Genomic DNA, 12,428 nt, shown 5'->3' on the forward strand with positions numbered 1-12,428 from the left:
TCTTTTGTCCTTTGCTGTTTTTGGGTGGCCTGGAGTGTCCAAGGAATATCCTACATGTGTCACTGGGGGTGGGGGGGTGGGTGGGATGCTGTTAGCCTGCACTTTGCCCTCCGCTTGCCCCACGCTCCCTCATCACTACTATAGAGAGTTCTGTTGTGCACTGGGAAGTGAAAGCCTTCATCTGTTTACTGAAAAAACATTTATTGAGCATTTACTGTGTTCAAGGCACTCTGTTGTGACTTTTTAAGATCTGGCCTGATAGGATAGTTTAATATGAAAGTTAATGTTAAACCAAGACCAGAGTCTTTCTTTGGCTTCTCCGATCTTTTGCTTATCCCATGTGGAAATTATTAAGCCACTGTAGAAAAGGTTTAATGTTGCACATATATAGGAAGTATGTTTGGAAAGGTTTACGGAACTGTCGGCCCTGCATTGCCCAGTTCAGCAGTGCAAGAGAAAATTCTGTTTTTCTTCTTTCCTCTACACTCAACTCAGAATACCTCTGTCCACCAAATGTGTGGTGATTTTTCTGACACCAAGGAATTCTTAGCAGCTAGGTGTCCTACAGTTTAACTCCTTTGTGTCCTAGGATTTAACTCCATTCTGGCACTGTCTACCTGGAGATAGTCAGATCCCCCAGGCTAAGGGCTCAGCCCTACAAGGCTGCCCCCACTTCAGATGTCCATTCCAAGTCCAGGTTGTCACCTTGGCTTCTGACCAACCAGCTATGAATTGTAAGTTCCAATTCCAGCCCCCCACCCCACCCCCCGCCCCACCCCCTCAGGGCAAACAATTGATCCTTTGCTAGAATGGTGCACAGAACTCAGGAAAACCATTTATTTTCTAGATTACTGCTCTATTATGAAAGGACACAACTCAGACAGCCAGTTGGAAGAGATGCACAGAGCCTGGTACGGGGAGGGGTGTGGAGTTTCCATGCCTTCTCCAGGTACATCATTCCTCCAGCACTTCTGCGTGCTCAGCAGCCTGGGAGCTGGCCAGATGCCTTCCCTAGGAGTGTTTATCGAGGCTTCATCACGTAGGCACCATTGATTGATTCAACCTCCATTCATCTCCCCTCCCTAGAGGTGGGGGTGGGGTGGGGTGCGAATGAAAGTTCCAACCCCCTTGGGGTGCCTGGGTGGCTCAGTGAGTTAAGCGGCAGACTCCGTTTAGGCTCAGGGCGTGATCTCACAACTTTGTGGGTTTTCTCTCTCTCTCAGAAACAAATCAGTGTTTGTCCCCTGTGTAAGTGGTCTAACTCCACTGCTGACCTTCAGCTAGTTATGACCCTACAGCAACAGAGTGTTAGTAAGTCTAGATGTTTTGTGAAATTGCTACATTTCTAGCACTGGCTCTTTTTTTTTTTTTTTTTTCCCCAATGGAAGCATTTTATTCGCATGTATATATTCCATCCCTAGGAAAAGAATCTCAGGACTTTTCCCCCTGTGTGCGTTCATCTTACTCCTTCATGGTCCATGATGCCAGCTGAGGTTGTCAGTCCCATGAAACCAAATTGGCTGGATGGGAGCAGATTATTCTGCCATTTTTCTAGATCTTTGAGTTGTACACGAAATCTGGGGCTGATCGCGCCACACTTGTTTAATCGGCTCGTGAGGTTCACAACCATTTTCCCAGCTCTGTGATCAGCGGTGATTTCAAATAAACCAATGTAACCATGCTTCATCATCACAGTCAGAAACCGGATGATGATTTTGGAGAATGGCCTAATAAGTTGGCATTTGCCTCTCTTTGCACTGTTAATACTCTTTAGAGCATCTGCCAAAACCTTCATGAGTACCAATATGGTGGCACAGAAAGATGGCTCGTTTTGTTGAACACTCTGTACATACTATGGGGACTGTGTCTGTGCATAGGAATGAGGATCTTTTTTTGAAAGCAACATTTCCCAGTGTCTTCTGAAGAATGCTAACTCTCAGTTAATTTGGAATTATTTGAAAATAAGCTTCTGTAGTCAGACAACTTTGGGGAGCCTTGATTGTTCCAAATACATTCAGAAAATCCTTCACACTGGATTTGATTTGCTTGATCAGAGAACCCTATTCCCATTGAACACGTATGGGACCTCTCTTGTTACCACACAATGTGGGTGGCCGTATTTTGGGCAATGGTGGTAGGAGCAGACTGATTTGATAGACCTCTTTTTATACAACAGATGTCAATTGAATGTTAATTAACATTGAAGAGATCATTCTAAGTTACTAACTCTTTTGTAATGTAAATGAAACCCTTGAATTGTCCATTTTTGACAGGGTCAGATTTTCTGTTTTTAAATAAAAGATCTGGTCACAGTAAAAGCCTGCTACTAGAACATATGTGCTATTTTGATTTGGTTTCCATAGGAATAAATATTGAGATTACTTTTGTTTGGGGAATTAGGCTAATGTGCTCCATAACAATATGTGCAGCCAAATTGAGGGGAGATAATAGTGTGAGAACCAAGGCCACTAGAGCTGTACTTAGGAGAATAATGTTTGGCATGCCAATTGTGGTCTCAAATGTACTACCACTACATTGTTTTAATGGCTTGGTTATGTGGAGCAAAGGGATATTTTCACCCTCATCAATGAAATCTGTGTACAGTCTAGGGAGGAGGTGAAAGAAAATTCCTCTAAAAGGAATTAGCCTTTTATTTAGGCGGCAATGCTTGAACATGCTCTCAAGAATCCCATTGGTCACCCCCTCAGTTTACCTTGCCTGCTCTTTCAGATGTGTCTTAAAATAGCATGATTTGCCACAGTCCTATTGAAATATGGTGCTCTCCACTTAGTAAAACATTTCTGCATTAGATTTCATTTAATTGCGTTTTCATGTGTTGTTATTCTGAGCCTCAAATTCAATTTGGGAACACAGTTAACTAATAGAAATCTTTCTGGGTATTTCATTTGGGTTAGCATATAGATTTGGGGGCGGGGAATAGAGTTTTGTCCCTTGATGATTTGCAAAGGTATTTCTAGATATTAATATAGAAATCCAAGAACAAGAAGGCACAGAAGGCCCACCCACCTGCCGCTTAATATATTTCAGAGCCTGAGAAAAAGAAAGGTTTGGGTACATGGGGTGGTGGTGTCTCATCCTCTTCGCAGCTGCTATTCTGTGATAAGAAAGTGGAGCTCAATTTACGCTGACCTTGTGTCTAACCAAAGTGTATCCTACAAACTATTGGAGGAATTAAGGAAGAACTTCCTGTGAAATACGGCTAATGTTGGCCTTTAAAGGGTTGAGAAATGAAAATCTGTGAGCATGACGCATACTCGTGGGGTGGGGGGGCAACAGGATTTCCTGTGCTGGAAAGGAAGCTTGTTTGGAAGCCTTTTAATTCATTCAGAAATGTGGAGACCAATATGGCAGTGAAGAGCTTGGTTTTGCAGTTACGGAATCTAATACAGTCAGCCCGGTACATCCCATTGTTAATTTATAAGAATATTCATTCTGTATTCATTCCAAATACTCATAATGTTATCTTGAATGGGAACATTTTCCTTGAACATCTCATGTAATCCTTTTATGATAATTTTAAAATGTAATTCTGCCAGATAAATGGACACCTCATTGGGCACTTTAGTCTCTGTTCCAGTATGGGAAATTTCCTCAAATTAAAATTTAGATTTTGCAGAGTTTTAAGCAGGGTATGTTAAAACTTTTAAAAGATTTATGTCACATTACGTAAATATTATAGAACTGAAATAGATACCAAAAAATACTCGGTGAGAATCCTTTGTGATAATGTGTAAATTAAGACTCAAAGCAATAGTTTTAAGCTAATAAATGTATGTTGGTATTTTAGTTAATCTTTTTGGAATCTTCGTATTTACCATTTTGTTTTAAGTTTATTTATTTTTAGAGAGGCCAAAACAGTGTCAGTGGGGGGAGGGGTAGAGAGAGGTGAAAGAGAATCTTAAGCAGGCTTTGCAGTGTGAGCACAGAACCGGACACAGGGTTTGAACTCCTGAAACCATGAGATCATGACTTGAGCTGACACCGACAGCTTAACTGACTGAGCCACCTGCCCCTATATTTGCCATTGTTAGATAGTGCTTTAAAACTTTGTTTTAAATTTTTAAAAATTTGAGAAAGAGTGCAAGCAGGGGAGGGGCACAGAGAGGGGGAGAGAGCAAGGTAATCCCAGGCAGGCTTCACGTTGTCATACGGAACCCAGTTCAGGGTTCAAACCCACAAACTGAGATCATGACCTGAGCCAAAATCGAGTTGGATGCCCAACTCACCGAGCCACCCAGACAACACCTAAAACTTTTTTTTTTTTTTTTTAAGAAAAAAATGTATTGGGGTACCTGGGTGGCTCAGTCGGCTAAGCTTCCGACTTTCGCTCAGGTCATGACCTCAGGGTTCATGAGTTTGAGCCCCGCATCGGGCTGTCTATCAGCATAGAGCCCACTTGGGATCCTCTGTTTGTCTCTCTGCCCCTACCCCACTTGTACTCTGTGTCTCAAAAATAATTAACATGAAAAAATCTGTTTTAAAAAAGAGGCAAATGTATCAAGTAAGATTGAATTGAGGTGTACCTTTTGGCAAAAGCAATGCTGAGGAAGCCACACCTACTTGACTTTTTTGCTTCAAATTGGGCCACTTTAGTTGGAAGAGTCTTGAATATATGGATTTCATTTATTGACCACGTGTCATTGGTTAAGTCTTACTGTAGTTTTTGCTGTTTATTTAGAACCAGTTGAATTACTATGAATACATGAAAATTACTACAGTATATAATGGTCTATACCTTAAAACTTCTTTAGGGATCAAGTTGACTTTCTCAAATGGGGCCAGGTTGGCTACATAATGAAAATATTATAAGTTGTGTATTTATTGGTGTATACCCATGATTTTTTATTAATCTATATTCTGTATGTTAGATTCTAAGTAGCTGTGAAGTGTTTCTTTACATTTAAACTATCTTTGCTCTAAACCCCACCCCCCCCAACCTATCTGTTGCAATGCATCCGACTTTAGAAATAACTGAGGATAAACATGAAGTGCCCAACTTCATACCAAGGGGGTATTAGTGTTAAAGGACTTCCTAGAACTGGTGTAGAAGTTCTTAGCAAGTCTTGTTTATTGTTTTATTGAGGTGTTGGGAGGAAGCTTGGGGGGGAAAAGCTATGTAATAAATGATGGTTCAAGGTGATTTTCCAGATAAACTAAGGAATTCCCCATTACCTCCAGTGGACCATTCTCTCTCCTTTGGTAAATAAATGGTGATGAGAACAGCTCTCCATCTGTTGTTGTGAACTAAGCAATGCCTCATATCTCCATTTGCCTTTGGGTTTTGTTTTGTTTTGTTTTGTTTTCTAATTAAAAATAAAGTTACAAGGAAGAAATTACAGTTAGAATTCTGCCCCCATCAAGCTTAAAAAGAAATCATGTAGAAAAAACCATGCATGCTAAAGAGGAGGCTTAAAAATAACAGGAGAAAGTGATGGAGGTAATGAAACACGTCTGTTTGATATTTACAGAATGTGAACTCTCAATCAGACTTAGGCACTTTTTTTGTTGTTGTTGTTAGACAGTCATGACCTGCTGGTTTTGTCTGTTGCCATGTGGCTATTGTTCAGACATTTCCTTGTCAGGCATTTTTGTTTATTTTTTAAAGTTTTATTTATTTTGAGAAAGTACACGTGTGTGAGCGTGGAGGGGCAGACAGCGCGCATGAGAGAGAATGAATGAATGAATGAATATGAATAACCCAAGCAGGCTCTGTGCTGTCAGCATGGACCCTGATGGAGGCTGGATCTCCCGAAGCAACAGAACCAGGCGATCATGACCTGAGCCAAAATCAAGAGCCAGAACCTTGGGGCACCTTGGTGGCTCAGTCGGTTGAGCACCTGACTTCAGCTCAGGTCACTGATCTCACAGCTCTTGAGTTTGAGCCCCCAAGTCAGGCTCTGACCTGAGCTTGTTTCAGATTCTGTGTCTCCCTCTCTCTCTGCCCTTCCCCCGACTCCTACTCTGTCTCTCTCAGAACTAAATAAACATTAAAAAAAAAAAAGTTAACCAGTTGAACCATCCAGGCGCTGCTGTCGGGCATTTTTTAAACACTTAAACTGTGTGCCAGTTCCTGTCCTAGGTGCTAAGAATTTATAGACCAATGCAGATAAGGTCCTTATGCTGGAGAAACTTCCTAGTTCTTCAAAAGCACTATTCCTAATATGGTGTGTTACTTTCTTCTCTACAGTGAGAGAATGAGAACCCTTGGACTAATAATTCTAATAGTGGATTAATCGTTAAAGAAAAAGCCATCCATAGTCTAGCCCCATGTTTAGCCATGCAAGTTTATTTTTCCCAGTCCTCCAAAACAAAGACTTTTTGCTGTGTTATCTTGTCTCGTCTCGTCTCGTCATGGCCTGTGCTGAGCTCCGCCATCTTTCTGCTTTCACTGTTGATTCTTCCTTTCCCTCTCTGACTATCTGAATTGTACTTGTGCTTTGAGGCGGAGCAAAAGTTTGCTTCATCCATGTACAACACCATTTTTTTCTGTTTGTTTTGCCCCACGGTGTGCTCTCCATAATCCTAGACTATCCATAGTTGGCATCACACAGTTTAGCATTTCTCACGGGTGTGCGCAGTACATTTTTAGACACCCCCCCCCCCCCAACTCTGAGCTTTGGTGGGAGCTCTTTCTAACCATGGCTTCGATTTCCAGCTGCTTTAGGAAGAAAGCTGGACTAGAGCATGGGAGGGGTGACACAGGAGAGCCTGAGATTAAAAATTAACCAGATAATCATCAAGGAAGGTAACCCATATGAGAAATAATCAGCTGTGTAAGTTAGAAGCATTTGAGCCCTGTAACTTGCCAAAATTCTATTTTCATAACCTCTTATTGCAGCAACTTGCCTAACATGGTTCTCCGTAAAAATTTAAGTTGGGCTTTGGTGGCTCACTAGATTTAGCTTGCAAAGCTGCCTTGTTTGGCCTTTGTGGTCTTGTAACAATCATCAGGATATTTTACAAAAATTCAGGTCTGTAGTTTGTACAAAATAACCTCCCCTACCCCGGTGAACTATAGGGGACACTTGATGAGCTCATATTTCAAGAGCCATGGGTAACAGCAGCAGCAACAAACATGTATTGGGTGTTTACTATGTGCCAGACACTGTTCCAAGAACAGGATGAGCCTCACAGTATCTCTTGTAAGTAGATACTGTCATTATCCAAATATTATAGAGAAGGAAACTGAGGCACAGAAGGGTGAAGCATCATCTGTAGCATGATCCCACAGCTTGCAGAGGGTGGACTGGAGATCCAAACATGAGCAGCCTCACTGCAGATGTCCACAATCATTTCGCCTCCCTGCCTCCTTCAGAGAGACTGGGGCGCCTGTCCAGAAGGCCTCCCTAAAGTGATTGACAAGACTTGGTTATAAAGTAGCAACGTGGATTTTAATGTGTCCAAGTAGAGCAGCAGTTTATTTTTCTTTCCACTTCCTCAGATTGTACTTAACTGGATTCTTAACTTGGAGACAAAATGACAGCTGCATGAAGAGGCTTGCACAAATCTAATTGCTTAAAATTAGTTTGCATGTTTATTATTTTTATTAACTACTTACTATTTTTGTCACATTTGCTCATTTCCAAGGATAGCAACCTCATTTTCCCCTAAACCAAACTGACTTCTCCTTTCTCTGGATTCTGTCTGTACTCATTCTGTCACTCCATCATAGACTGTATTATTTTAATAGTGATCTCCTTATTAGACAGCATTTTAAAGATTGCATCGTCCTTTCTTTGACATCCATATAACAAATGCATGGAGGCATGTAACCTTGTTTAGGACAGTGCGTTTTACAAAGTAGGTTTTTAATAAGTATTCTGTGTCTGAGAGGGTATTAAGATAAAAGTATATGTGTGTAAAGTGTGCATATAAAACTCTTGTTCTAGAGGTTTGCAAGCATTCTCAAAAGTAGAGGGAATAGCATAAATCCCCATGTGCCCATTCACTGCCTCAACAACTTTGATGTTTTTAAATTGTGAAATACACATAATGAATGTGATGTACACACATACACTCTTAAAGGAATAACAGTGAAAAATGAGACCCTGTGTTGTAATCACTTAAGAAATGTTATTAATGTACCTGAAGCCCCTGGGTTGTGTTCTGTTGTCTCCCACCACAGGCAACTCTTACCCTTAAGTTGTGTGTTAACTCATTTGTGGCTGAAGTTGCCACAGTTATTTGTATCCCAACACCTGTACTACTTTCTCCTTTAGTAATCTCCCAAGTTTTAGCTGGACCTATGCCTTCTAAAGACTATTTTCCACGTTCCCTTGCAGTTACGTATGGCCATGTGACTAAGTTTTGACCACTGTGATGTGAATAGAAATGATCTGTGCAACTTCGTTGTTATGTCCTTAGAAGGATTGTGCTCTTTTCTTCTTTGGGTTGGAATGTGGATATGATGGCAGGAGCCAAAACAAAGTCTTGGGGACCATCAGACAGAACCTAGATGTTGAGGGTAGAAAGTGAAATAATTTAAGAAGTAGGTTTTGTTCTCCCTGGCCCACAGTGGACTATGCTTGGCGCTTTCCTGATCAGTTGGCTTCTAATTTGCCCTGGTAGGCTTTACTTCTATAATGCAGTTGTTAAAAAGTTTCCATTTATTTTTGTCAAAGGAATAGAGTCATATATTCAATATCCAAAAAGTGTTAATGTAGAATGAAAAGTTCCCCCTTGCCCTTCTGCTGTCTGACCTTCCTTCCACACAAAGGAAACAGTAGCACCAATTTCATTCCTATCCTTCCAGGGAAATTTACGTAGTATTATGTATTTTAAATTCAGTTAATTAGATTATTAAAATTTGAAAATAGCTATAGTTCCTAATCCTGAAACATCTTTGGACGTCTGCTTTTGGCCATGGTTGTGGATTTTACCTGAAGCGACAATTCTGCATTGCTAGGTTCTTGCTAAAGGGTTGTCAGAACTCTGAAGCATGCTATGTTCAAATACAAAAGAAAATGTTCTCATTTATCAAAGTCTGGGCAGGGGAGGAGGTAGGGGCTGCCTGCGTCCAAGTTAACGGACAACTAAGTTGTCACTGCTTTTGAGTTCCTTAAGAGCTGGGTTGGAGACGGCCAAGCAGAGGAGTCCCAGCGCGGTAGTATGTGGTGCTCCAGTTATCTTGGTAAAGCACCAGCATGTTTTTGAAAATTTTTAAAACTGTTTTATTTATTTTTGAGAGAGACAGAGGGTGAATGAGGGGCAGAAAGAGAGGGAGACACAGAATCTGAAGCAGGCCCCAGGCTCTGAGGTGTCAGCACAGAGCCCGACACGGCGCTTGAACTCCCAGACTGCGAGATCTTGACCTGAGCCGAAGTCAGATGCTTAACTGGCTGAGCCACCCAGGTGCCCCACGTCAGCATGTTTTTGAAAAAGCCAAGTGAAGGTACTGGGGCTCCTGCAGTTTACATACTGGGGAATTTAAAACCTGTATTCAGAACCTCAAACCCCAGCTTTGATTTATATACACCTCTAAACCAGCAAGTTAAGTCTGCTTCCTAATCCTAGAACAATGGAATCAGTACATGGAAAGGAGAAACAGTGCTAGCTGTAAACAGACCCACAGACAGATGTGAGAAATGACAGCAGACAGGATGACAACAGAGGAAGGATTTTGGCCTTGGCAGCCTAGGGCCATTTAATGGGTGACAGACACTCCCACATACCTCAGTAAGCTCTTTTGCTGTGTTGGCACAGTAACACAGCAAAATGAGATACTTCGCGTTTGGGAGATGTGCCTGAGTCATCGAGATAGTGTGCTCAGTGCATTGTGTTTTAAAAGATTATAATCAGGCCAATGGAAGAATGATAACTTGCAGCCTTGAAACTAGAAGATAAACAACCTAGAAAGAAGACTGAAAGATTCAACTGTGTTACAATTAGTAATTTCTACAACAGGAAAAAAAAAAAACAAAAAACAAAACAGAAACCAAAATAAAACAAGGAAAAGAACAAACTGGGAAAATCAGTTTTGCTATTTATGATAAGCAAAACTTAATACAACCTAGAGAGGGGTTCCAGAGTTTTACTGGAAGAGACTGGGGAGTTCCTACAGTTGATAGGCTTAAAAAAAAATACAAAGGTATAGAACTATAGGGTATTTGTGAAAACATGTATTTTTACAGTCTTGTTTTTAATAAATGCATATGATGATAAATGAAAATATAACAGAAAGGACTAGGACTTTGTATAAGTCCCTCTAGAAGGATTGTCCTTAAAATGAGTATAAAACATTTCCGATTTGTTTATTTTGTCTTTTTTGTGCACATGCAAAAGAGGGTAAAAATGTTTAGGTCCCCAGAAAACTTTGCCAAGACTATTGTACACCTTTGAGGCAGTTTTTCTTAGCTATGTCGGGGTCTATGACGGCATTCTCAGAGGTCCCTGAATTCTCTGTAAATTTGTATTTAAATGCTTTAAAAGTTTTCTCTGTGCTCCCAAAGGGGTGTATTTTGGATTATGATCTCTCAACATAATGTTGCCTTGCGTTTACTCCCCCCTCCAAAAAAAAAAAAAAACTTTATTCAACTATAATTCACATACCGTATAATTCACCTGTTGTTACATGTACATTTCAGTGATTTCAGTAAATTTATAGAGTTGTGCAGCCATCACACGGCAGTCTACGGTTTGTGGTTTGGCTCTTCCCAGGCTAACGTGGAGGTTCAGTCTAGATTGAAAACCTTTCCATTACCCCCCCACCAAAAGAAATCCCTCCTGTTTTTATTTTGTTCACCCTTGGTCTAGCTGGCCGTTCCAAGTACCCACTGATCTGCAGGCTGGCCCTATAAAGTTGCCCTTTTTCGACATTTCACATAAATGGAATCAAGCACTCTGTGATCTTTTGGATCTGGTCTCTTTACTTACTTACATGATGTTTGAGGTTTATCAGGTTGTAGCAGGTCAGTAGTTCATTTCACTTCATTGCTGATGAGTGTTCCATTGTTTGGACCTGACATTTTGTTTGTCCATTCACCTGTTGATGGATGTTGAATTGTTTGCAGTCACACTGACTTTGGCTTTTGTAATCAGATGGATGTTAATAACCATTATGAAGCTAAAATGGTGATACAAGTTTTCTCAATTTGAGGTTTTTCGATTTTTCCAGGACCTTTTCATATTAAAAAAAATCATCTATTCAAATTTGAGAAAACACTGTTCAGGTATGTAAGATTTGTCAGCGGTATCCTAGTGATTGGGTTTACCTTTTTTAAAGTGTTAACACATTACATTTGAAACAAAAAAAGTGTTAGATGTAACAGTATTTATATATCTATCTGGTTTCCTTAAAAGCATAGGGAACACTAGGTCACTGAAAAGAATCTCTTGGGTCTCTGCCTAGTGAAGTCAGAACAACAATTTGTTACAGTAACCTATCAGCATCACTAGGTGAATTCCTAAAGGAATGATCTGTGTCAGAAATTCTTCAGAGGAAATTAGTTTAAGTCTCACACCTTGCCTCAGTAAATCTCATGATGCTTGTACATATCCAGTGGCCTTCCCTAAATATTCAAAAATAATCCATCTTTTTCCTAGCAGAAACTGACTCTGGGTAATCGAAGCAAGGAAGACAGAACTTACTGAAATTATAGAACTCTAATTATGGGAGACAGAATTGAAGGAGAATTGAACAACCAGAATCTGGGGTAGTTCTGGGGAACCAAGTTGTAAGAATCCAAAGACAGGGTCTCTAAGGTGTTAACATTCAAGGAACTCCACTCCAAATGCCTTTAGTCCTTGTATGACTGTTCAAAATCATATTCCTGGGAGGTTGGGCATGGAGTGGTCACAAGCCTCCCCGACCCCCCCCCCCCCACCCCCTTGAGGAAACATCAAAGTCTCACACTTTATTTCTCTCATTTTCTGGTAGCACCTTCCCGTTAACACATCTTCTCTATTTTGAAAAGGTTTTCTGCTTAAGCAAGTTTGATTATCCAACTGCATCATAGCTCCCTGTTTTTACAGCTTTATTGAGATACATTTCACATTCCATGAAATTCACACATTTAAAGTGGTTCAGTGGTTTTTAGTATATTCAGAGTGTGCCACAATCTAAACTCAGAACATTCTCCACACCCCAAAAAAGAAAATTCTTATTAGCTATCCTAACCCCACCCCATCTCCAGGCAGTCACTAATCTATCTGTTCCTGTGGATTAGTCTATTCTGGATGTTTCCTATCAATGGAATCCTATAAAGTGACTGGCTTCATTCACTGAGCATGTGTTTTCAGGGCTCATCTGTGTCGTAGCATGCATCAGTACCTCTGTCCTTTTTATGACTAAGATCCCATTGTACGGCTGTACCAGTACTGTTTATCCATCCGTAAGTTGATGGACATTTTGGTGTTTTTTGGGTTTTTTTTTTTTTTTTTTTTTTTTTTTTTTTTTTTTTTTTTTTTTT

General features: G+C 40.5%; 2 protein-coding genes across 3 annotated transcripts in view; one reads left to right on the top strand and one right to left on the bottom strand.

Annotated features, from left to right (window-relative positions):
* Positions 1–12,428, top strand: part of SRGAP1 (SLIT-ROBO Rho GTPase activating protein 1) — a 284,958-nt gene that overhangs the window by 52,573 nt on the left and 219,957 nt on the right. The gene's annotated exons all lie outside the window — the stretch shown is intronic.
* On the bottom strand, positions 957–2,462 carry LOC125919292 (40S ribosomal protein S15a-like). Its single transcript, XM_049625903.1, has one exon. It carries the CDS (start codon positions 1,793–1,795, stop codon positions 1,457–1,459), a length of 339 nt encoding a protein of 112 aa, XP_049481860.1. The 5' UTR covers positions 1,796–2,462; the 3' UTR covers positions 957–1,456.

This window comes from Panthera uncia, chromosome B4, assembly GCF_023721935.1.
Source record: "Panthera uncia isolate 11264 chromosome B4, Puncia_PCG_1.0, whole genome shotgun sequence".
NCBI lineage: Eukaryota > Metazoa > Chordata > Mammalia > Carnivora > Felidae > Panthera > Panthera uncia.